Source organism: Elephas maximus, chromosome 17 (genome assembly GCF_024166365.1).
Source record: "Elephas maximus indicus isolate mEleMax1 chromosome 17, mEleMax1 primary haplotype, whole genome shotgun sequence".
Lineage (NCBI taxonomy): Eukaryota > Metazoa > Chordata > Mammalia > Proboscidea > Elephantidae > Elephas > Elephas maximus.
The window spans coordinates 77,014,105-77,040,547 of record NC_064835.1 but is presented as its reverse complement, the minus strand read 5'-3'; the positions used below and the strand labels follow the sequence as shown (position 1 = coordinate 77,040,547).

The 26,443-nt window shown below is 38.8% G+C and overlaps 2 protein-coding genes across 11 annotated transcripts in view; both read left to right on the top strand.

Annotated features, from left to right (window-relative positions):
* The window catches only part of LOC126060805 (E3 SUMO-protein ligase RanBP2-like), a 62,737-nt gene extending 45,389 nt beyond the window's left edge, over nt 1–17,348 (top strand). Inside the window, exons 20-29 of one of the 2 annotated variants that reach the window (XM_049857093.1) lie at nt 756–6,084; nt 9,201–9,368; nt 10,000–10,092; nt 10,715–10,893; nt 11,935–12,148; nt 13,834–13,935; nt 14,649–14,794; nt 15,541–15,814; nt 15,932–16,266; nt 16,641–17,348. In XM_049857093.1, the coding sequence (XP_049713050.1) occupies nt 756–6,084; nt 9,201–9,368; nt 10,000–10,092; nt 10,715–10,893; nt 11,935–12,148; nt 13,834–13,935; nt 14,649–14,794; nt 15,541–15,814; nt 15,932–16,266; nt 16,641–16,946 (7,146 nt within the window). In that variant the 3' untranslated portion in view covers nt 16,947–17,348. Of the gene's footprint in view, nt 1–755; nt 6,085–9,197; nt 9,369–9,999; nt 10,093–10,714; nt 10,894–11,934; nt 12,149–13,833; nt 13,936–14,648; nt 14,795–15,540; nt 15,815–15,931; nt 16,267–16,640 lie in introns of both variants that reach the window. The other variant, XM_049857092.1, reaches the window with a different exon arrangement.
* Nucleotides 17,349–20,788: 3,440 nt separating this feature from the next.
* Nucleotides 20,789–26,443, top strand: part of CCDC138 (coiled-coil domain containing 138) — a 111,225-nt gene continuing 105,570 nt past the window's right edge. For all 9 annotated transcript variants that reach the window (XM_049857096.1, XM_049857098.1, XM_049857095.1 and 6 more), the window contains exons 1-3: nt 20,789–20,979; nt 22,330–22,387; nt 26,016–26,136. In XM_049857096.1, coding sequence (XP_049713053.1) covers nt 20,887–20,979; nt 22,330–22,387; nt 26,016–26,136 — 272 coding nt within the window. In that variant the 5' untranslated portion in view covers nt 20,789–20,886. The remainder of the gene's footprint in view (nt 20,980–22,329; nt 22,388–26,015; nt 26,137–26,443) is intronic.

Here is a 26,443-nt window from a genome sequence, read left to right as displayed (position 1 = left end):
TAATCACCTTATTTTTGTGTTATTTTAAGTGCAGATTTTAAATGGGGGATGGTGGTGAACCCTTCATTATTCTGTTTTAGCAGAAATAGGACTGGAATGTCCCAGGTTTCTCAACCACTATGTGAATAAGTAGTTATAGGCCTGACGTGTGGCTATATAACTATGGATCGAGACCCAATATTAAAATAGTGGTGTGAGAGCTTTGAAGACAGAGGGTTTGGGTGCTTTTAAACCTTGGTTCTTCTGCTTACTGTGACCTTGAGCAAATTTCTTAATCTCTATACATTAGTTGCCTCATATGTAAAATGAGGATAGTAATAATACCTTAATTCATTGGGTGGTATTAAAATGAGGTAATATATACGTAGAATGCTTCGAACAGTGCCCAGCTGGCACATTAGTAAATGCTTGATAAATGTTAGTCTTCATCGTCATCATCATTATTGTTAACATCATTTGACATATTGTTTAGGAATGAAGAAGATACGTATCCTGTGGATTTATTGTAGCAGAAGTAGATTTTTTAAGATGCTGCCGATAATCAGGGCAGTTTTCATTATATGCCAAGAAGGACTATAAACTGAAATTGTCTTTGTAGTTATGTTGCTTTCTCAAAATAATGTGATATATACCTCGATGATCTCTTCTTTACCTAATAATACTCATGTTTGAGTTTTGTGAGACTTGGTTTGTGTCTAGTTGTCTATAATTTCTGCAGACAATCTACAAAAATTTTAACTTATTTTTTTTTTTAGGGTCCAGTTTATGGCATGAATAGGCTTCCACCCCAACAGCACATGTATGCCTATCCTCAACAGATGCACACACCACCAGTGCAAAGCTCATCCACTTGTATGTTCTCTCAAGAGATGTATGGTCCTCCGCTGCGTTTTGAGTCTCCTGCAACAGGAATTTTATCACCCAGGGGCGATGATTACTTTAATTACAGTGTTCCGCAGACAAGCACAAATCCACCTTTGCCAGAACCAGGTTATTTCACAAAACCTCCAGTTGTAGCTCCCGCTTCAAGATCTGCAGAATTTGGAAAATGTAATTTTGTTCAGCCCATTCCAGGTGAAGGAATAAGGCAATCTTTAACAACACCAGCACAGCCAACACAGCCAACTCCTTTTAAATTTAACTCAAATTTCAAATCAAATGATGGTGACTTCACGTTTTCCTCACCACAGGTTGTAACGCAGTCCTCTTCTACAGCTTACAATAGCAGTGAAAGCCTCTTAGGGCTCCTAACTTCAGATAAACCTTTGCAGGGAGATGGCTATAGTGGACCAAAACCTATTTCTGGTCAGAACATTGGACCTCGGAATACATTCAATTTTGGAAGCAAAAATGTGTCTGGAATTTCATTTACAGAAAACGTGGGGCCAAATCAGCAAAAGAATTCAGGTTTTTGCCGAAGTGATGATATGTTTACTTTCCATGGTCCGGGGAAATCGGTATTTGGGACACCTGTTCCAGAGTTAGCAAGCAAGAATCATGAAGCAGATGGAGGAAGTGCCCATGGGGATGAAGATGATGATGGCCCTCACTTTGAGCCTGTGGTACCTCTCCCCGATAAGATTGAAGTAAAAACTGGGGAGGAAGATGAGGAAGAATTCTTTTGCAATCGTGCAAAATTGTTCCGTTTTGATACAGAATCCAAAGAATGGAAGGAACGGGGCATTGGCAATGTAAAAATACTAAGGCATAAAACATCTGGTAAAATTCGCCTCCTAATGAGACGGGAGCAGGTATTGAAGATCTGTGCAAACCATTACATAAGCCCAGACATGAAACTGGCCCCAAATGCTGGATCAGACAAATCTTTTGTATGGCATGCTCTTGATTATGCAGATGAGTCACCAAAACCAGAACAACTCGCTATTAGATTCAAAACTCCGGAGGAAGCAGCACTTTTTAAGTGCAAGTTTGAAGAGGCCCAGAGCATTTTAAAAGCCTCAGGAGCAAATGTAACCGCATCAACAAACCAGACTGTCAGAATTGTAAAAGAACCCACAGGTCACGATAACAAGGATATTTGCAAATCTGATGCTGGAAATTTGAATTTTGAATTTCAGGTTGCGAAGAAAGAAGGGCCTTGGTGGCATTGTAATAGGTGCTCCGTGAAGAACGCTGCAACTGCTAAGAAATGTGTATCATGCCAAAATCTAAACCCAAATAATAAAGAGCTCCTTGGCCCACCGTTAGTTGAATCCATTCCCACTCTTAAAACTGGCCTAGAAAGTACGCAAGATAAGTTTGCGTTGACTCCAAAGAAAGCAGGTCACTGGGACTGTAATATTTGTTCAGTAAGAAATGAACCTACTGCAGCCTACTGTATCGCATGCCAGAATACAAAGCTGCCTAGCAAAAGGGGATCTTCACTTGTCCAGCCACCTTCCTTTAAGTTTGGCCAGGGAGATCTTCCTAAGTGTGTTAGCAGTGATTGCAGATCAGCCTTTTCTGCCAAGGAAGGACAGTGGGATTGCAGTGTATGCTTTGCACTAAATGAAGGAAACTCTACAAAATGTGTTACTTGTCAGAATTCAAGAAAACAGAGTCAACCTAGTTACATTTCAGCACCTGCCTCTTTTAAGTTTGGTTCTTCAGAGACAAGCAAGGCTCCAAACAGTGGTTTTGAGGACATGTTTACTAAGAAGGAAGGACAGTGGAATTGCAGTGTTTGCTCAGTACAGAATGAAGCAAGTGCTGCCAAATGTGTTGCTTGTCAGAATCCAAGTAAACAGAATCAACCTACTTCTGCTGTTCCAGCACCTGCCTCTTTTAAGTTTGGCTCTTCAGAGACAAGCAAGGCTCCAAAGAGTGGATTTGAGGGAGTGTTCATCCAGAAGGAAGGACAGTGGGATTGTAGCGGATGCTTAATACGAAATGAAGCAAGTGCTGCCAAATGTGTTGCTTGTCAGAATCCAAGGAAACAGAATTGGCCGGCTTCCGTTCCAGTACCTGCCTCTTCGGAGACAAGCAAGGCTCCAAAGAGTGGATTTGAGGGAGTGTTCACCAAGAAGGAAGGACAGTGGGATTGTAGCGTATGCTTAATACGAAATGAAGCAAGTGCTGCCAAATGTGTTGCTTGTCAGAATCCAAGTAAACAGAATCAGCCTGCTTCCGTTCCAGTACCTGGCTCTTCAGAGACAAGCAAGGCTCCAAAGAGTGGATTTGAGGGAGTGTTCACCAAGAAGGAAGGGCAGTGGGATTGTACCTCATGCTTAATACGAAATGAAGCAAGTGCTGCCAAATGTGTTGCTTGTCAGAATCCAAGTAAACAGAATCAACCTACTTCTGCTGTTCCAGCACCTGGCTCTTTTAAGTTTGGTACTTTAGAGACAAGCAAGGCTCCAAAGAGTGGATTTGAGGGAGTGTTCACCAAGAAGGAAGGACAGTGGGATTGTAGCGTATGCTTAATACGAAATGAAGCAAGTGCTGCCAAATGCGTTGCTTGTCAGAATCCAAGTAAACAGAATCAGCCTGCTTCCGTTCCAGCACCTGCCTCTTCGGAGACAAGCAAGGCTCCAAAGAGTGGATTTGAGGGAGTGTTCACCAAGAAGGAAGGACAGTGGGATTGTAGTGTTTGCTCTGTACGAAATGGGAGTTCTTCCTTAAAATGTGTGGCTTGTGATGCCGCTAAATCAACTCACAAACCTACCTCAGAAGCTCCTTCAGCTTTCACGTTGGGTACAAAAACTAAGTTAAATGACTCGGCTAGAAGTCAGGTAGGCACAGGATTTAAAACGGACTTTTCAGAAAAAGGTTTTAAATTTGGCAGTATAGAGCAAGGTTTTAAATTTGGACATGTGGATCAAGAAAGTACACCTTCATTTACATTTCAGGGTTCTTCTAATAATGAATCTAAGTCAACAAAAGAAGGATTTAATTTTTCCATCCCTGTGTCTGCTGATGGATTTAAATTTGGCATTCAGGAGTCAGGAAATCAAGAGAAGAGTGAAAACGAAAAACCCTCTGAAAGTGACACTGGTTTCCAGGCTCAAGATGTCAGTAGCCAGAAGAATGGGAGTGGTTTGATTTTTGGTCAGACTAGTAGTACTTTTAGCTTTGCAGATCTTGCAAAATCAACGTCAGGGGAAGGATTTCAATTTGGCAAAAAAGATCCCAATTTCAAGGGGTTTTCAGGTGCTGGAGAAAAGTTATTTTCATCACAGAGTGGTAAAATGGTTGATAAAGCCAGCACTTCTCCTGACCTTGAGAAGGACCATGATACCTACAAGACTGAGGACACTGATGACATCCATTTTGAACCAGTGGTTCAGATGCCTGAAAAGGTGGAACTTGTAACAGGGGAAGAAGATGAAAAAGTTCTTTACTCACAGAGGGTAAAATTATTTAGATTTGATGCTGAGATAAGTCAGTGGAAAGAAAGGGGCCTGGGGAACTTAAAAATTCTCAAAAATGAAGTCAATGGCAAACTACGAATGCTGATGCGAAGAGAACAAGTACTAAAAGTCTGTGCTAATCATTGGATAACCACTACGATGAACCTGAAGCCTCTCTCTGGGTCAGACAGAGCATGGATGTGGCTAGCTAGTGATTTTTCTGATGGTGATGCCAAGCTAGAGCAGCTGGCAGCAAAATTTAAAACACCAGAACTGGCTGAAGAATTCAAGCAGAAATTTGAAGAATGTCAGAGACTTTTATTAGATATACCACTTCAAACTCCTCATAAGCTTGTCGATACTGGCCGAGCTGCCAAGTTAATACAGAGAGCCGAAGAAATGAAGAGTGGACTGAAAGATTTCAAAACGTTTTTGACAAATGATCAAACAAAAGTTACTGACGAAGAGAGTACAAGTTCAGGTTCAGGTGCCGTCGGTGCTTCAGACACAGCAATTAAGGCCAATCCTGAAAGCACTGGGCCTACGTTAGAGTGGGATAACTATGATTTAAGAGAGGATGCTTTGGATGACAGTGTAAGTAGTAGCTCAGTACATGCTTCTCCATTGGCGAGTAGCCCCGTGAGAAAGAACCTCTTCCGCTTTGGTGAGTCAACAACAGGCTTTAACTTCAGTTTCAAATCTGCTTTGAGTCCGTCTAAGTCCCCTGCCAAGCTGAATCAGAGTGGGACTTCAGTTGGCACGGATGAAGAATCTGATGTTACTCAAGAAGAAGAAAGAGATGGACAGTACTTTGAACCCGTTGTACCTTTGCCTGATCTAGTCGAAGTATCCAGTGGTGAGGAAAATGAACAAGTTGTTTTTAGTCACAGAGCAAAACTTTATAGGTATGATAAAGATGTTGGTCAATGGAAAGAAAGGGGTATTGGCGATATAAAGATTTTACAGAATTATGATAACAAGCAAGTTCGCATAGTGATGAGAAGAGACCAGGTATTAAAACTTTGTGCCAATCACAGAATAACTCCAGACATGACCTTGCAAACCATGAAAGGGACAGAAAGAGTGTGGGTGTGGACAGCATGTGATTTTGCAGATGGAGAAAGAAAAGTAGAACATTTAGCTGTCCGTTTTAAACTGCAGGATGTTGCAGACTCATTTAAGAAAATTTTTGATGAAGCAAAAATAGCTCAAGAAAAAGATTCTTTGATTACACCTCATGTTTCTCGTTCGACCACCCCCAGAGAGTCACCATGTGGCAAAATGGCTGTAGCTGTGTTAGAAGAAACTACAAGGGAAAGGACAGATTTAATCCAGGGTGACGATACCGCAGATGCAGCTTCAGACGTTGGAGAAGTGTCTAGCACGTCTGAAGCGACAACAAAAGCAGTGGTTTCTCCTCCGAAGTTTGTCTTTGGTTCCGAGTCTGTTAAAAGCATTTTTAGTAGTGAAAAATCAAAGCCATTTGCATTTGGCAACAGTTCAGCCACTGGGTCTTTGTTTGGATTTAGTTTTAATGCACCTTTGAAAAATAACAGTAGTGAAACTAGTTCAGTAGTCCAGAGTGGACCTGAAAGAAAAGTGGAATCTAACAAATGTGAACCGTCGAAGAACTCTGATACCGAAGAATCTTCAGATGGCAAAGCCAGAACTCTCTTTGCTCCCTCTCCAAAGGAGGAAACCTCCACTAACTACGTATTTAAGACGCCAGAAAAGGGTAAGTGCTTAGTCCTCAGAGTTAAGCAGAAGGTTCTTTTTTTTGTTGTTCTTTTTTATGTTTATCTTGATACAGAGACTCTTTATGGGATATTAATGTTATAAAGTTGGGCCATAAACAGTGCTTTGTACATTATGGACACCTAAAACAGATTTGAGCAGATTTGTTTTCTCCCTAAATGAGTTTACCTAGGAGTGTTCAGATAGCAACAGAGTGCTCTTCAGGAGATTTTAATAACTGGAAGGTATTTGTGTCATACTTACAGCAGAGCACTAACCTACTACATTATGAAAGCTTCATGACTCATGGACTCGAATCATGAGCATCAATTTGGGTTTCTCTTTTAAGTCCAGGAAATTTCATTCTTCAATTTTTTTTTTTTGTCACTCAAAGAACATGGGGACTGAAATGTTCAAATTTTATGTAAGTTAGTCTTGCCACCATTTATTAAGTGAGCATAGAGTGAAACCATTGGGATAAATGAGAATGTGAGACAATCAGATTGGTATAAATCGAGGCACTCTGGCTTTTCATATTTTAAAATTATATTCAGTTTGTTTCTCAAAATGTTCAAAAATTAAATGCTCTTTATTTTCTAGGGTTTAATTTTAGCCTTTTTAAATCTAATCCAATGGCTTTTTGGACCAGCACCCCATCCTCACAGCCTGAGAGCAAAGGTATAGAGGTAGCATTCTCAGTATGAGATGACATCCATTTTCTAAGCAACTGGTAGTCTTTAGCAAAGTATCTGTGGCTGTATGAAACCAAGTACTTAACACTACAACGTGCATGTAAAGAATGCCAGTTTAAGCGCTCAACTGCTAACCGAAAGGTCGGGGGTCAGACCCACCAGCTGCTTTGCAGGCGAAAGATGTGCCGCCAGTTTGCTTCTGTAAAGATTGCAGCCTTGGAAATCCCATGGGGCAGTTCTGCCTTGTTCTATAGGGTTGCTGTGGGTTGGAATCTACTTGACACGATGGGTTTGGTTTTTGTAGTTAGGAATGTGATTGGTATTACTTTAAAACTGAAAGTCCCGAAGTCAAGGACTGTATCGCTGTATTTGTTTGACAATGTATAACACAGTTGAGATGTTCAAGATGTAGACACTAGAGTTTTCATTTTTCTAATCTTGCCCGTGAAGATCTGCAGTAGATCCCACTTCCTGTTACACCACTCCAGTACCAACATTTATTTTTACAAATGATCTGTGGTACATACATAAAATATCCAGTATATACTGGTAGTTGTTAAAATTGGAGTCTCTTTTCAAACCACGCCCAAAACAGTAGCCCTGATGTGACACTTTGTTGTTCCATGATTGTGTACACACTCCTGCCATCACATGTTTGGATATTAGCAAACATTAGTGGCAAAAGATAAAGACTATGTAAAGTATATGTCTTCATTAAGCAGAGCTGAAAATAATAATAGAGCATTGAAATACAAAGCAGCCAATGGTGAGGACCACCTTGAGCTAACTCAGAACGATGTTGTGTGATAGAAACGTGACATCTGAGTACGTTAAAAGAACAAACAAACAAACAAAAAACGCAGCATTAAAGAGTTATGCCGCCAGTCAAAAGGCATTTAGCTTAGCCACTGCTCCACCAGGGCTCGTTGTTGTTAGGTGCTGTCAAGTTGGTTCTGACTCATAGCCACCTAAAGCAGTTCTTAACCTTTTTTTCTTAAGGATGCAGTCTTCCAGAAAGGTAAGTGAAAAGTGGGCATATACTTGCACACATACCCTGTGAGCCCTAAATTAAGAATCCCAGGCCAAAAAAGCAAATTGACCAATATATCTCTGTAGGACGGAGAGATGTATTCTGTTTTAAGACTGAGAATATCATAATCCCAAGGGACCTTAGAGATGAAGATCTTAGACATGAGAGAATTGAGGCCCACGGAGTCTATCTGATTTATCAAAGTCATTATTACTAGTCAATGGCTGAACACTGGAACAACAATCTGTGTCTTAAATAATGTTCTTTTACTCTTCTTGGCTAGGAATTGATACTAAACTTTCATTTGCAGTGAAGGAGAGTGAAGGCTGGTTTAACACTGAGGGAAGTGCTGTAATTCTCTATAGAGCAGTGCTACCCGATAGGAATATAATGTGAGCTATGTATGTAATTTAAAATTTTCTAGTAGCCACATTAAAAAGAAAAAGGTGAAAAAAAAAAAGGTGAAGTTAATTTTTAATATGTTTTATTTAATCTACTATATCCACAATGCCATTTCAACTTCTAATCAGTATGAAAGATGACTAATGATACATTTCACATTCCTTTTTTTCAAGCCCAGGTATTCAAAATCCAGCGTGTATTTCACCCTTATACCTCAGTTTGGACCATCCATGTTTCAAGTCCTCAATAGCCACATGTGGCTAGAGGCTACCATACTGGGAAGCATAGCTCTAGGTAGTCTGTTGGTACATGCCATGCTTCATGACTGGCTTTATGAATTTCTTTATCCAGAAATTCTTTGTAGACCAGTACAGATTGTATATAGAATTCTTTTAAGTTGGTTTTTCAGCCATAGAAATTGTCTTAGATTCTTACAGTATTATTTACTCACAGTAGAACAGTTTTTACTTAAGTTTATCCAGTTATCATGTTTGGAAATATGCAGCCCTAATCATCTGTTGTCCTTGGCAATTGTTAACTTTGTTTGTAGGAACTAATCAAGGTTGGCTTCAGATTAGTTTCATATTATACTAATCTTTGCTTTTGATTTCCTTTAAGACTTTTTTCAGTTGTTGCAAATGCATGGGTATTTTGCTAAACTGCTGTTTAGCATGCCAGAAGTGGTTATGGCAGCACAGCGCTTTAAAATTATGAAAATAATAGTAATTATTTTCAATGGTGAATAAAAGCAGGGTTTTACTGTTTTTAAATAGATTCGATGTTCAGTAAGGTTTTTGGATAGAACAGTAAATAGGGCTGCTCATTCTAATTTGTGATTTTATAGAGCTCTGTCCAACATAAGTACGCACGTTTTATCAGTATGATACTTTAATCTATAGATCAGTTCTATGATTTTTATTTTCAGTTAGAATATTGATGTTAACACTTTTTAAAAATTTCATCTTTGTCAATTTTTGACTTGTGTTATAGTAGAAGAGAAGAAAAAATCAGAAGATCCTCCTTCAGATGATGAAATTTGCATTGTATATGAGTTAACTCCAACCCCTGAGCAAAAAGCCCTTGCAAGCAAACTTAAACTTCCTCCAACTTTCTTCTGTTATAAGAATAAACCAGATTATGTTAGTGAGGAAGAAGAGGATGGTAAGTATTTTGTTATTTTAAAAGCATTCTGGCCACGTGCTAATTTTCATAATTGAGGGCATCATTAAATAATTTTAACCTTGCCTTTTAGAACATATTGCTGCTGTCTGTGCAGGCTGATATTTACTCTAAATATAGCTGTAAATAGTCAATGAACGTAATGACCAAAAGAATTGTGTTCAATAAGTATTTATTGGATAGTTACCTTTGCAGAGCAGGTGTTTGGAGAGAATTGAAAGCAGTCATAATTTTCCTGGAGTTTTAGAGGAGTGGAAGAGATAGGCACAGGTCAGATTATAGAAAACTTTGTTTACCATATCAGGTTTTTAAGGAGAGGAGTTACATGATCAAGAAAGGTCCAGAAGCATCACTTTGGCAGTGGTGTAGAAGATTGGGTTGTGGGGACAGGGAGATGAGAGGAGCTCAGTCAGTGTTAGAACAGCCCAAACACTAGAAGAGCCTAAACTAAAACTCTAAAGTAGGAATGATGTTAGGGATGTAGAATTGGCAAAACTGGTTGCTATTTGGATGTGGGGAGTGAGGGATAGGGTGAAGTTGGAAATAATTTTTAGGTTTTGGCTAGGAAACCCTGAGATACTTACAGAAATTCTTTAATCAATTATACTTTAAGATGAAGATTTTGAAACAGCTGTCAAGAAACTGAATGGAAAACTATATTTGGATGATTCAGAAAAATGTAGGCCACCAGAAGAAAATCAAGCAGGTATGTAAAGCTAAAATTACTAATTACACCTACTTTTCACTTATTTTCTTGTTACCTGACATTTCACATTTAGGACAATAGTTAAAAATCTACTGTCCTTTTTTGCACATTAAAGATTTAAGTCTTGAAGTAACAGGTTCTGAGGTGTGAGGCAAGAGTAGTGCTGGCTGTGGTGGTTAAGGTTGTGTGTCATTTTGGCTTGGCCATGATTCCTAGCAATTTGGCAGTTATGTAATGATGTAGTCATCCTCCATTTTGTGATCCAATGTGGTCATCCTCCATTTTCGCGTAACGCCGATTTTTGCATAATGACCTGTTAAGTGAGGAGTGGGTGTATGATTTTTTTTTAATCTATTTAAAAGGAGCTTCTTAATCTAATCATTTTTGTACTTTTCAAGTTTACTTATATAGTATGTCCACGGCTATTTAAAATATTTTAAAATATTAGGTGAAAAACATTGTTCTCGTGATTGTTTTTGTTCCCCATTCGCATTCACAGGTCTTGTTTGTTATTTGGGTCCATAATTTGTAGATTACATTGAGGACCATTGTTATAGAGTAGTTGGACTTTCATCTACTTTTCTCTTTATTTTCTTTTGCATGTGTTGTACTGATTTTTCAGATAATGAGAAAGAATGTGTTATTGTTTGGGAAAAGAAACCAACAATTGAAGAGAAAGCAAAAGCAGATACATTAAAGCTTCCACCTACTTTTTTCTGTGGAGTATGCAGTGATACTGAGGAGGACAATGGAACTGGGGAAGACTTTCAATCAGAGCTTCAAAAAGTTCAGGAAGCTCAAGTAAGAACATTTCTATTGTTTTCCTTCTGACACATGCCTTTGTTGATGCTGTAAACTTCAGAATCTCCTTACCGAATGGTAATGATGTTTAGTGGCTTGCAAATGGATTAGATCCTCCCAGGTCGAGGGTCTACCAATCAGGTATGGCCAGGGAAGATGGAATCGTGTTTTACAAATGGGACTATAAGGGCTCATTCGTCTGTGTATGCTAGGTTTTGGGGGTTAGGGGACAATGTGGAATATGTACATATCCCTAAGGATGTCTATTACCATGCCAAGGAAGGTGCTAACTAGTTCATTTTTAGTGCAAATTAGCTTATTCTAGAATTTTTTGTTTTCAGTTTTAAAATTCCCGTTTGGTTCTTTTTTTATATACCTTCTATTTCTTTGCTGAGAATTATCTTTTCATTCATTTTGAGAGTATTTGCTCTTACTATTTGGAGCATTGTTATGATACCCAAAACCCATTGCCATCAAGTCAATTGCGACGGAGTAGAACTGCCCCATAGGGTTTCCAGGGAGCGGCTGGTGGATTCGAACTGCTGAGCTTTTTTTTGGTAGCAGCCGATTTCTCAACCACTTTGCCACCAGGGCTCCATTGTTATAATAGATTCATTAAAGCCCTTTCTGGATAATTCCTACAATGGGTCATTTTCCTATTCCCTCTGGCCCCCATTCCTGGTCCTCCTGCCAGAGAGAGCCTTTTCTGACTGTACCATTGCTGTTCCAGGTTTTTGGGCTCCTCTAGCACCCAGGCAAAAAAATCACGCATTTTTCTCACCATGAGGTTATCCCTAGAGTCACAAGATCCTTAGTCGTTACTCTTTTATCTACCTTTCAGAGTTTTCTGATCGTTGGCTTTATCTGTTTCAGTTAAGGTGTTTAATGGAGTAGGCTGTGGAGTGGGAGAGATAGGGTGCAGTGTGTTTACTCCATATTGTCCCAAAATGGAAGTCCTCAATGTCTTTTTAAATATGGTACATGATACTTTTTGGGAATTGGCATTTAATAGCATAGTAATTTGTGACTTCTGCTTTCCAGAAATCCCATGGTGAGGAACTGACTGAAGTGACTAGCACAACCAACAGTGTGTGTACTGGTGGGACTACAGCAACCATTCCATTTTTCCATAAATCTGAAGAATCTGAGTCTGTGACCAAATCTGTTAGTTCAGTACCTATTTCCTCTGGAACTGAGGACAAACCTGTAGATTTGTCTACTAAGAAGGAAAATGATGCAGATTCTACAAGTCAGGGTAAAACTTGATACATGTTTACATAAACCTTGTTGGCATGCATTTCATAAGGAACATCTATATGTTTGAGAAGATGTATTCTTACAGATTGAAAAATTCCTTTCTAAAAACAATTATTAAAAGGGCTTAAAAATTAGTAATAATCGAAAAATCTTACTGCCTTGCTAACAAATAAGCATGTATTTGTATTGTTAAGAGTTGTGGTTACTGGGAAGTACAAGGCATTGTGACTGTGACCTATCTGCCTGATTATAAACAACAGTGGTTGGCTTACGTGGAATGTTTCTTTGTGAGACTGTTTTCATTTGAATATTATTTGAATTGTATTATCACTCAAACATATTCAAAGTATTTTAAGTAACCATGAAGTAAATTTCGAAATGTTATAGTAGGGGTACTGATTGTTTATGGTGCTACTTAAATGTCTCTCCTCTTCATCATCAGCCTTAAAGCTTGCCCGATAAATCACTCAGTTAGAGTAGGTCATGTTTGGTATGCCTTCCCCCTTGGCATTTTATCTCAATTGGTTTTGGGAGTCTCTTTAAGTTTTGTTGCTTTTATACAGGTGCTCAACAGCAACAGGTTTGCTATTTTTTTGTTATCGTTGTTGTTATACATGTGCACAGGAGCCCTGGTGGCTCATTGGTTAAGTGCTCAGCTGCAAACCCACCAGTGGCTTTGCAGGAGAAAAGACCTGGCAATCTGCTCCTGTAAGATTATAACCCAGGAGACCCTATGGGGCAGTCCTATTCTGTCATATAGGGTCACCATGAGTTGGAATCAACTCGATAGCACACAATAACAGCATACATGTGCACTGGCTGTTAACCTAACTTTTTCAGAAGTGGGCCTGAAAAAGCCACAAATAATATTTTTATAGGTATTTCAGAGTCTTAGTATGCTAGGAGAGGAAAGTATGTCAGACTTCAAACCCCATACATTGTCATAAAAAAAAGGAAGGCATACAACTTTCAGGGATCATACACCTTCACATTGGCAGAATTATATAAAACCCCAAAACTCCTCATGACATACGTTACTGTACCTCCTATAAGTGAGACATTTGGTTTTTATCAGCTTAATACCAAAGGTAAAACTCTGTGCTGGATACCTGGAATTACGGTGTTTTCTAAAATTCTGCCTTTGGCTGAATATTTTAGATTATAACCCATTGCCGTTCATTTCGACTCACAGCGACCCTATAGGACAGAATAGAACTGCCCCATAGGAGTTCCAAGGCTGTAGTCTTTATGGAAGCAGACTGCCACATCTTTCTCCTGTGGAGCGACTGGTGGGTTCCATCCACTAACCTTTCAGTGAACAGCCAAGCGCTTCACCAGTGCACCACCAGGGCTCCTTTTTAGATTACAGAAGACCCTATTAAAGCGGAAACGGTATACTTCTCTATCTGGCTTAGTGTAGATACTTCTGTATCCTATCTTTAAGAATCATTTTTTTGTCATGCTTTTGGTGTATTCATTGGGAATAGCGTCTATAAACTTAACAGTAGTGAAGGTCAGAATTAGATAAATTTTGTAACTTTTCTTCAAAGAAGTAACCAGAAGATAATTTTTCCCTCTGCGGGTACTGTACAAGGTCCTACCTCCATTCTTTCTGGGTCCTGGGTAAGGTTTTGATGTTCAGTAAAAATAATGAAATACTAAATTTATGATTTCTTTTGCCAGTGGAAAGCAAAACAGTTCCATTTGGGTTTGGAAGTAGCACAGGGCTATCATTTGCAGACTTGGCTTCCAGTACTTCTGGGGATTTTGCTTTTGGCTCTAAAGGTAAGATCAAGAGGAGAGATTTTAATGATTGTGTTACAGGATCAAGCACAACTTAAGGAACTAGTCCTTTACCACAGTGTTACAGCAAGTTTGGAAATTTCATCTACCTTCCCTCCACTTCTGCATTTTAATGTTATAGTAAGGAAGGGCTTTTGTAGTTATTTTTAACATTAATATAAGCATAAGAGTTTTCTCATAGTGTACTGTCAGTCATGCTGATAGTCACCCCAGGGAGAAGCTGAGATAGAGGAGTTTTAAACGTGTTTAGGCTGCTGTGGCAAATTTGGAACTTGCAGATTTGACCACTTTAGGGCATTTTTGGATTCAAAAGTTGTTTTTCTAAGGTGATAAAAGAGTTTCATGAAATGAACTACCTTGCAGAGCTAAGTTTTTTCAAAGTTTCCAGGTACTACATTTTTTTAAGAATCTGATTTCTGAACATCGTATATTATGAAGTTCACTTCAGGCAGAGACATTATCTTTGTATCTTCAAGCATAAACAATACTAAGTGTGTAAGTGTACTGTGTGCTCACTAAGTGAGGTAAACTTGCCAGAATAATATAATTTTAAACACTTTTACTAGAAGTAAGTATATGTCACGTTGTTGGAATTTTAGATGCATTGAAGGTTCCTTCTTAGATTACGTTATCAGTGCATCTAAAGGCTTATAAAAAAAAATACCGTTGTTTAAATATCCTAATTTATTTATCAGATAAAAATTTCCAGTGGGCAAATACTGGAGCAGCTGTGTTTGGAACACAGTCAGCCAGTAAAGTTGGTGAAGATGAAGATGGTAGTGATGAAGAAGTAGTTCATAATGAAGATATTCATTTTGAACCAATAGTGTCATTACCAGAGGTAAATATTACAAATATACAAAATGAAAAATCTTAATAGTAATTTATTTCTGTCATTTTAAAACTTAAAAGGCTTGATTTGTAGGGCTCACTTTCCATTTGTCTGAATATTTACAATTTGAAGTGCAAGTTCTGTGTTATTAGAAGTCCACCTTTTTTGTAAAAATAAATGGTCTTTTTTGAAGTTTACGTATACATGTTGCTTGATAAATTCTGTATGATATTATTGTCTAGACCTAAAATAATTCTTTCAGATATTGTTAGATTATCATGTTTGTTTTCATAGCATAGTTCTGGGGGCAAAAAAAAAAAAAAAACAAGATCTAGTACTTGCCGAAATACTTTCAGTAAAAAGTAATAGTAACATTTTCTAGATAAGAATGTTATTTTAGGCAGTTACTTTGTAGTTTTTGAGCCTCAATCAGTAGTGAATATTTCTCTTCCACAACAAGCCATTTTTGATAACCTTTTTGCATCTGGTAAAGGAAGACATTTAATTTCCAAAAGGAGGGGGGAGAATATTACATAAGATAAAATGATATTTAATGACAAATTAGGTCTTCAAGTATTTTATCCAAATCTGATGTATTCTTTGCCCTGGGATGATATTACCATTTATTTTGATACTGAAGTTCAAATTCTGTTAATGTGATTACAAACAATTTTTAAAAAGTAAATCTTAAAAGAATATACCTTTGGAATTTGGTATAAACGGCAGCTTATAGATCACTTTCTCTACTGTTACAGGTAGAAGTAAAATCTGGAGAAGAAGATGAAGAAATTTTATTTAAAGAGAGAGCCAAACTTTATAGATGGGATCGAGATGTCAGTCAGTGGAAAGAGCGTGGTGTTGGAGATATAAAGATTCTTTGGCACACGATGAAGAATTATTATCGGATCCTAATGAGAAGAGACCAGGTTTTTAAAGTGTGTGCGAACCACGTTATTACCAAAACGATGGAATTAAAACCCTTGAATGTTTCAAATAATGCTTTAGTTTGGACAGCCTCAGATTATGCTGGTGAGTTTCTATATTCAGATGCTACTTTTAATTTTGTAGAGTTTTTAAACATTCATAACAAACAAAACAATTTATAAGTTACTTTCAATACTAAGGTTACTGTATTTTCTTCAATAGATGGAGAAGCAAAAGTGGAACAGCTTGCAGTGAGATTTAAAACTAAAGAAATGGCTGATTGTTTTAAGAAGAAATTTGAAGAATGTCAACAGAATTTATTGAAACTGCAGAAAGGACGGGTATCACTTGCAGCAGAGTTATCCAAGGAAACAAATCCTGTGGTGTTTTTTGATGTTTGTGCAGATGATGAACCTCTAGGACGTATAACCATGGAATTATTTTCAGACATTGTTCCTCAAACTGCTGAGAACTTCAGAGCACTGTGCACTGGAGAGAAGGGCTTTGGTTTCAAGAACTCCATTTTCCACAGAATAATTCCAGATTTTGTTTGCCAGGTCAGTATTAACTGTGTTATTACAGTTGAAGTCTAGAAGAAGGCACTGTACAAATTTGGGAAGTTTGAGTATGTCCCCATGCCCTCATCCTGTAGTTTCTTTACATTTCTTTAGCTTTTCCACACTTTATTTGGTATTACCACCGCCCACCCTTCCACCAATAACTTTCAGCCTAAAATGGTTTACATTTCTGACATCCCTTGGAACCTGCTCGAATTAAGGGTGGGAAAAAATACCCTCATCTCCTTCCAAATATGGGTAATTCTTAGTTTTCAAACCACATTCTTAAGAAAGGTACTTAGGATTATCCTGTAGTGATGAGTTCTGTGTGTTTTATTCAGGAACCCTACTAATTGGAATCTTTTTTTTTCCAGGGGGGAGATATCACCAAACACGATGGAACAGGAGGACGGTCCATTTATGGAGATAACTTTGAAGATGAAAATTTTAATGTGAAACATACTGGTCCTGGTTTATTATCAATGGCCAATCGGGGCCGGGATACCAATAATTCTCAATTTTTCATAACACTGAAAAAAGCAGAACATTTGGACTTTAAGCATGTAGTGTTTGGGTTTGTTAAGGATGGCATGGATACCGTGAAAAAGATTGAGTCGTTTGGTTCTCCTAAAGGGTCGGTTAGCCGAAGAATTAGAATCACAGAGTGTGGACAGATATAAAATCATTGTTTTGCATAGTAAATTTTATCTGTATCAACAGTTAAATTGAAGCTTAGCTGTTACAGACAATATAGTAATTATGTTCAGCTTTTGAAAATGGACGTTTCCAATGTATAAATGTAAAATTGCAGCTTATAGCTGTTGTCATTTTTTAATGTTCTAATTGCCCTTGCATGGTGTGAAATAAAAGTTTAAACACTGGTGTATTTCAGGTGTACTTGTGTTTATGTACTCCTGACGTATTTGTATTAAAAACTGAATACTAACCTTGTTAAAAGCAATAGATCACCTCAAACTATTGAAGGAATATGATATATGCAATTTAATTTTAATTCCTTTTAAGATATTTGGACTTCCTGCATGGATATACTTATCTTTTGAATAAAGGGACCACAACTTGGATTTTTATTTTTAATTTCTTTTTAGATTTGGAATATATTTGGTAATCTTAACTATTTGTGTGCTCGTTTGTGCAGAGACTCATTTATGAATGGGTAGAGCCTCAGAGGCTAAAGGTTTAACCAAAGTGCCCTTCTCTAATCCTTACCTGCACCTCCTGTGTAGTTAGAAATCAGTTTTTAAGTAGGATACCTTTTCTGGAAATGATATGTAGCTTCCTGTGACCTTTCAAAGGCATTCATTTTTTACATCTTAAACAAGTTGACTATTTCCATAGAGGTTTTTTTCTTTTAAACTTTTCTGTCATCTGTCTTTACTACCTCAAAAACTGTAGCTTGGTTCTGATAATAGAACTTGAATTTTTTTTTCTTCCTTGCACTTATTGTGATAAAATAAGAATATTTTTAAAAGGTCTATACCATGTTCTTTGGTTAAAGATTTACTTTATACTAGATTGTTGCACAACCTTTTTCTGGTGAATTTTGTAGCAGAAATAAAGTGACATTGCCAACAGCCATGACATTTAAAAAATTCATTACTTGTTCATCTAGTTGTCTGTTCACCCATTCTAGTACCAGGCATAAAGGACAATTAAAGGTCAGTGAACTCAAAACTACCACGTCATTTCTAGGGCTCCCAAGAAGTGACTGTTCTCATGTCTGGTACACATTGAAAAATATATTTGGAAATGGCTAGTGTTAAAAGTTAAGCAAACTTTTAAAAGAAAGGGGGTGTTCTCATCGGGCTACCCCAATGTAGATCTACAAAGAACCCATATAGAACACAAAATTTTGTATATTCCAGTTGCGAATAGTGACTGTTCTCCACCCTCCTGTATTCCACATTTTGTTTATTAAGAAAAGGGGTTTGTTTATTCACTGTTTCTTGAGGATTTGGAAGTGAGATGTCTTACAGTAATTACCTGTTCAGCCACCAGTCACACGAGGGGAGGGATGTTACATGTGGTTTGTGTGGGTAATGAGTAATGGAATGCCGTCAGTGTGAAGGCCGCTGGCCACCAAGCCAGACACCTGAGGTGTAATCCTATCCTAAATGTATCAGTTGAACTACTTGAACCTTAGAAGAGAGCCATGGACTTCGTATATGCATATTTAATATTTTGAATTGGCTTCTTTGGAAACCTGTGTAATATAAGTTGATGTAAAGTGTGTAAGAGCTTTTCAGTTGAGATAGCTGATGCTTTTGTCACTATTTTAGAATAAATTCCAAGAAAATGAAAGTGCATTTTAAGAGATTTTTTTTTTACAGATTTCTATGCTATCCTAAAGCGTTAAAGTTATGAACGCAAAAGATTTAAAAACTACTTTGACCAAAAATTTGATAAAAATGACATGTAAACTGCCCTTTTTAGTAGTATTCCAAAGAGGCATACGTTAAAATCATACTGTGTGTTGCATCTATCTTCTTTATTCATAATTATATAAAAAAACTAAATTAAAAGTGGCTTCAGGTATTTATAACAAAGGACTTTTGTCACACTTCAGGAATGGAATTTGATTTCTCTAACTTCATTATCTAACCACTGGAATGGTAAAAAGCCACAATGATAGGTTTTTTTTTTTTTAATTGGCTAGATTCCCCCCCCCCCCCCATTGGCTGGCTCATTAAAATCTGCTTAAAAATTGAATATAAAAAAATTACTTGTACACTTTAAGTAATGCTCTATGGCCCAAAGGATATTAGTTTAACTTTCAAACAATAACTATTAAAGTATTGATCTTATAAAATTTGGGCATTTGAGGAGCTTTAAAAATAACTGAGAATTTAATAGTCCAGATATGCAGCTAAACAATTACACTAATGTAATTGTATAAATTAGAGAAAATACGGGTTATACAATTGTTTCCCTTAATCAGTCTGTTGAACATAGGTTGTTAGGTTGATATACCACGGCTGTAAGTATTTATTTTGAACCTTCCAAGGCTGTAATCTTCAGGGAAGCTGACTGCCACGTTTCTCCCACAAAGGGGGTTCTAACCACCCACCTTTGGTTAGCAGCTGACTGCTTAACCACTGTGGCACCAGGACTCCTCCTACATTCCTATACGTCTTTTTAATACTTTATTAAAAAAACAAAAAAATCACACCCATTGCTGCTGAGTGGATTCTGATTTTCAGCGACCTTACAGGACAGAGGAACTGCCCCATACGTTTCCAAAGAGCTGCTGGTGGATTCCAACAGCCCACATTTTGATTAGCAGCCCAGCTCTTACACATCAACTCCTGGAACGCAGTCCAATGGTAGGCAAAGTGAGGAGGTAAGTCAGCTTTGGAATTTCTGTGCTTCTGTCCTATTTTTTTTTCCTTTTATATCCCTGTGATATTTAGCAAAGAGCTTTCTTTGTTAGTTAGCAAAGGCCACCTCTGATTGGGGGAAAAAAAAAAAAAAACATGACTTTTGGTCTGTAGGCAATTGACTGGCAGCACCAGTCAGGTTTATACCAGCCTGGGAGATCTCCTTAAGTCTGTGCATTCCCCGGTGTCACCGAGAAAGCGGTGCGTTGCTAAGGTGACACCCAGACGAGCTGAATACATACTTTTACTCCGCCCTAAGAATACATACGGTGGAGCCCTGATGGCGCAGTGGTTAAGTGTTTGGCTGCTAACCAGAAGGCTAGCAGTTCAAACCCACAGCTGCCCCTTGGAAACTATGGGGCAGTTCTACTCTCCTGAAGAGTCACTATGAGCCGGAATCCACTGGAGGGCAATGGGTTTTGTTGTTTGTTTGATACAGTGGAGCCCTGGTGGTGCAGTGGTTGAAGCACTCACTGCTAACCCAAAGATCCGAGGCTCAAATCCACCAGCCGCCCTGCGGGAAGGAAAAAGATGTGGCGGTGTGGCAGTCTGCTTCCGTAAAGGTTACAGCCTTGGGAACCCTATGGGGCAGTTCTTTGTCCACGAGATCACTAGGAGCCTGGATCTACACCCCGGCAATAAATTTTCTTTTTTTTTTTTTTTTAAGGATACGGTTAATCCCCGCTCAGGGATGTTGTGAGTGACGGGGTAAAAGTGTAATCTGGGGTTCAGGCCCGAGGTCGCTTACCACGCTCTCTAAATTGCTTGGGTTCCTTGGACACGTTTGCTAGGGCAAATCCAGCAAGCAAAAGAAGTTTTTGTAAGCCACAAGTAAAAGAAAACAGCATGTATCAGTCCAAATAACATACGCTTGTACAGGGATTTTTTTGTACAGGGATCTGAGTCGGTAAATTAATCATTCGGTAGAAGAAAAAACCTGTAACACGAGGATATATACATACACAGAGAGGAAGAGAGAGATGCCACGCAGTGCCTCGAGGACGTCCATCCAGCATCACCGCAGCCCCACCGCCGCCGGCCGCGCTCACCTGGACGCCGGCTTCGCGCCCCGCCCCCGCGAGCCCCAGCGTCAGCGCCGACCCGCGAGAGGCCGGCGACGTGCTCTGCGTCATGACGCACTGCGCTGCCGCGGGCTCCGCCGCCTGCCGCCCCGCCGCAGGTTTAAACGCGGTTCCTGTGGCGACAACGGTGACCGCAGGGAGTCATGGAGCCGAGGGTGGTCAAGCCGCCTGGTCAGGATCTCGCCGTGGAGCGCCTCAAAAGCCTCTACGGACTGGGGGGCAGCTGCCCCGCCGAGGTGAGGCCGCCGCCGCCGCCTCCTGCCCGCCCGCCCAGAGCCCCGTCCTCGTTCTGCCCTCTTTGGCGACGGCGGCCGCACCTCTGAGGCGCCCGGGCTGCTGGCCGCGGGAGAAGGCCCGCCCGCCGTTAGAGCGAGCACTGCCTCCGTGCGATTGGGAGCCGAGGCTGCTGGGACCGTGGGCCGGCGTACCGGGGGCCCCTTCCCCAGCTGGCGGCTTCGAATGGCCGCCGGGAGCAAGGGGTAGACACACCCAGCTCTCTCGAGGCGTCTGAAAGTTTATAAAGAGTCGTGCGTGCCCTTCGCACAAAAATCGATTTAGTGAAACTTAGCTGTGGGAGAAAAGTAATTTGTGGCACGGAATTATAAATGTCTTTGTGCTTGGCAGATATGTCACATATATACGGGAAACAAGTTTCTATCAGAAAAAGCATTCCCTCACCATAGCTTTTAAAGGCTTACGTTTACGCGAATAGCTTTTAAAGGCTTACGTTTACGCGAAGCTTGATACGATATTGTAGAAAGGATTTTTGAACTTTTATTTACCACAGTAAATACTTGGCTTTAAAAAAACCAAATTAATTCCTTTTTTAAGCTTATTTTGAAATAATTTCAGGCTTACAGTAAAGTTGCAAGGAAAGTACAGTGAGCTCCCTTGTACCCTAAACTTGGATTCACCAGTTAACATTTTGCCAAATTGGTTTTGCCATTCTGTCGCCCTCCTTTTTTTTTCTGAACTATTTGAGGTGATTTGCATGTATCATGCCCCTTTGCCCCTAAATATAAATACTTCAGTGTGTTTTTCCAAAGAATAAAGACATTCTCTTAAATAACCACAGTCAAGTTAGCAGGAAATTTAACTTCAATACTTTTGTGTAATTCGTAGTCCATATTCGGATTTCACCAATTATCTCGATTTTATGTGTAGAAATTTTTCTCCAGGTCCACATCCAGTGCAGGCATGCACATTCCATTTTGTTGTCTCTTGTTACCTTTAACCTGGAACACATTTAAGCCTCTCTTTGTCTCTCATAACCTTTATGTTTTTGAAGAATATGGGACAATTATTTGCTAGACTGTTCCTGAGTTTAGATTTGGGGTATGCATTTTTGGCAGGAATACTACATCAATGATGTGTTGCCTTCTCTGTGCACCAGGAGGTGCATGATGTTGGTTTGTCCCATTACTGGTGATGCTGACTTTGATCACTTGGTTAAGGCGGTGTCCACCATGTTTCTCTACCGTAACCTTTGTAATTACCTTTGTATATATCATTTGTGGGGAGCTGTTTTGAGACTGTAAATGGGTTTTTATTATACAAATTAAGTATGTCTTTTTTTTTTTTTTTAGTATGATTTTTCAAATTTTGATCAGGCCAAATGTAAGAGAAGATCTCTAACCTATCCAGGTAAGCCAGTAGAGTATTTTGTATATTTGGGGATTTTTAACAAATTTAACTTGAGAGAGAAGATAAAAAAAAAAAAGGTAACTTGTTGACACTTATGGCTAGTGCCAGATGTCTTTTGGTACTGAACATTTTTTTAGTTGGTCAGTGGACTAATTGTACTCAAATTTTTTTTTTGGTAAATGTGTGAGGTGTCTTTAAAAATCAAAGTGAATTATTTTGATGCTTTCGATTACAATATATATTTTTTTGAAGATGTTAAAAATTAAACAAAGTACATTGAGTAAGGAGAATTACTTGCTATTTTTTGAGGGATAAACTTATCCAAATATTAGGGTAATAATTATTGCTCTAGAGAAGAAATTGATCAAATAAATATGTTCAAAGAAGATTATATGGTGCAATTGTGTGGGTAGTACTTACATGTATTAATCTGTAACTAGGTGTTTTTATGCTATTAAGATTCTGGAAATACATATAAAAACCAAACCAAACCTGTTGCTGTCAAGTTGATTCCAACTCATAGCAACCCATAGGACAGAGTAGAACTGCCTTATAGAGTTTCCAAGGAGCACCTGGTGGATTTGAACTGATGACCTTTTGGTTAACAGCTGTAGCACTTAACCACTATGCCAGCAGGGTTTCCAGGAAGTATATATAGCTGTGTTAATATGTATTAACCATTAATCTATTAATTTGTTGATATGTCTTAGGTGACGTCTTTACTTAGTAAATACAATCATTGAACTTTGGGATGAAGACAGCAGAAAGAGTAGTTTGCATTTTTCAAAGTTCATCACATCATTGATTACAGAATTTCCTTTTTTTCCCCCAAGCTTAAATCATTGTAATTTGTTGTGAGATGTAAATCATTTCTTGATGTTTACTTTGGTGGGTTACACCAGATAATTGGATCCGCAAATTTATTTTCAACTAAAGTTATTTGATTTGAAAAACATTTCTTCAGTAAGAAAAAAAAATTCTAGATAGTTAGAGTCTTAAAAAAAAAAATCTTATATCTAAAATCTACATGATACTGCAAAAACTCAACAACAAGAAGACAAATAACCCAGTTAAAAAATGGGCAAAGGATATGAACAGGCACTTCACCAAAGAAGACATTCAGGCTGCTAACAGATACTTGAGGAAATGCTCACGATCATTAGTTATTAGGGAAATGCAAATCAAATTCCATCTCACCCCAGCAAGGCTGGCATTAATCCAAAAAACACAATAATAAATGTTGGAGAAGATGTGGAGAGACTGGAACATGTATACGCTGCTGGAGGGAATGTAAAATGGTACAACCACTTTGGAAATCATTTTGGCGCTTCCTTAAAAAGCTAGAAATAGAACTACCATAAAAAGAAAAAAAAAACCCAAAACCAAACCCATTGCCATCGAGTTGATTCTGACTCATAGCCACCCTATAGGACAGAGTAGAACTGCCCCATAGAGTTTCCAAGGAGTGCCTGGTGGATTTGAACTGCTGACCTTTTGGTTAGCAGCTCTAGCACTTAACCACTACACCACCAGGGTTTCCAGAATACAACCCAGCAATTCTACTCCTTGGAATATATTGTAGAAAAATAAGAGCCTTTACACGAACAGATATATGCACACCCATGTTCATTGCAGCACTGTTTACGATAACAAAAACATGGAGGCAACCAAGGTGCCTGTCAACGGATAAATGGATAAATTATGGTACATTCATACAGTGGAATACTATGCAAGGATTAAGAACAACGGTGAATCTGTGAAACATTTCATAACATGGATGAATCTGGAAGGCATTATGCTGAGTGAAATTAGTTGCAAAAGGACAAATATTATATGAGACCACTATTATAAGAAATCTATATAAAGTTTAAACAGATGAAAATACTCTGATGGTTACAAGGGTGGGGAGGGAGGGAGAGGGATATTCACTAACTAGGTAGTAGACAAAAATTTTTTTTAGGTGAAGGGAAGGGTAACACAACACAGGGATAGTCAGTATAACTGGACTAAACCAAAAACAAAGACGTTTCCTGAATACAACCGAAAGCTTCGAAGGCCAGTATATGTAGCAGGGATGGGGCTCTGGGGACCACGGTTTCAAGGGACATCCAGGACAATTGGCATAACAAAATGTATTAAGAAAACGCCCTGCATTCCACTGGTGAGAGGCGTCTGGGGTCTTAAATGCTAGCAAGTGGCCGTCTAAGATGCATAAATTGGTGTCAGCCCATGTGGAGCAAAGGAGAATGAAGAACACCAAAGACATATGATAAAGATGAGCCCGAGAGACAGAAAGGGTCACATAAACCGGAGACGCCATCATCCTGAGACTGGAAGAACTCTGTGGTGCCCGGCTATCACCTATCACTGCCCTGAAGGAGAACACAACAGAGAATCCCTGATGGAGCAGGAGAACAGTGAGATGCAGATCTTAAATTCCCGTAAGAAGTACAGGCTTAATGGTCTGACTGAGGCTAGAAGGACCCTGACGGTCACCGTCCCTGGGCCCTTTGATAGCCCAAGATTGGAACCGTTCCCGAAAGCAGCTCTACAGACAGGGATTGGCCTGGACTGTAAGACAATGATGCTGGTCAGGAGTGAACTTTGTGGTTCAGGTAGACACATGAGATGATGAGGGCGACTCCTGTCTGGTGGCGAGATGAGAAGGAAGAGGGGGACAGGAGCTGGCTGAATGGACATGGGGAATACAGGGTAGAGAGGAGGAACATGCTGTCTTATTAAGGGGAGAGCAGGTGGGAGTGCATGGTGGGGTGGGATGGCTTTTTGTGTGAGAGACTGACTAGATTTGTAAACTTTCACCTAAAGCGTAATAAATAAATTAAAAAGAAAAAAAATCTTAAAATTGTGTTTCAGTAGTAAAATTTGCCCTAGAATTTCCAACATTTCAAAATATAATTTAAAAAGTATACCTCATTAAATTTCTAAGGAGTAAAGATGTGTTAGAGAAGAGTTTATACATTTAAAGTATTTATTAGTTTCTTGTCAGAGAAGTCCCCTTTTTCCTTTTTATTAACTGAATTTAGATAAAAGCTATGAGTTTATTAAACAAATGTATGAGGACTGACAAGTGGTGTCATGATTAGGTGGAAAGGCGGCTGAATTCTGAACCTGAGCCTCCCTACTTGCTAGCCACGTTACTTGGGAAAATTTGCATAACCTCTCTCCTCCTCAGATTCCTGGCCTATAGATTACAGTAAAAGGCACCTAGTCTGCTTACTTCACAGGGTCCTTACTAGGATCAAATAAGGTAATGAATGAAAAAGCATTTTATTGTCAGTAACCAAAAAAACTTGCTGTCAAGTCGATTCCAGCTCATAGCGACCCATGGGACTAAGTAGAACTGCCCCATAGAGTTTCCAAGGAGTGGCTGGCGGACTCGAACTGCTGACCTTTTGGTTAGCAGTCTAGCTCTTAACCACTGTGCCACCAGGGGTCCTGTTATCAGTAAAGTGCTATATAAATGTAAGATTTGCCTGTTTGTAAGTTTGCAGTCCAGTTAGGGAGACATGTAGATAAGAAACTATTATCTTATCATTGGAGCCTAGAATGTGATTGTTAGTGTATGATCTCAGTATGTAATCGGTGGTGTTTTCTTTTTTGTTGACAGATGATTTGAATACCTATTCATCCGGAGATAAAGTTGGTTCATCATTAAGATTTTATTCTGAAGAAGGAAAGCATCGTACATCGCCTCTTTGCAGTTCATTCAAGCACTTAAATATGAATTGGTAAAGTAGCCCTGAATCATACCTGTTGCTCTCCCCTTAGTATCTCAAAAAACTGTGTAAGGAGAAAGAGCATACTGTGTATAGTGTTTGTTTTTCCCTGAAAGGAAGTATATGCAGTTTGAAGCCTGCTGAATATTTGAAGAAATATATTCGGTATTACTGAGGATCCCTGTAATAAGAGCATAAGCCTAACATTGTGTTTGGTGGCATAATGGAAAGTTACATTATTGATTTAATTTGAAAAGTGAAAAATTATTTTTATAGCTATTCATTCATAACCCAAATGAAGGTTGTGTTCTCTTTAAAA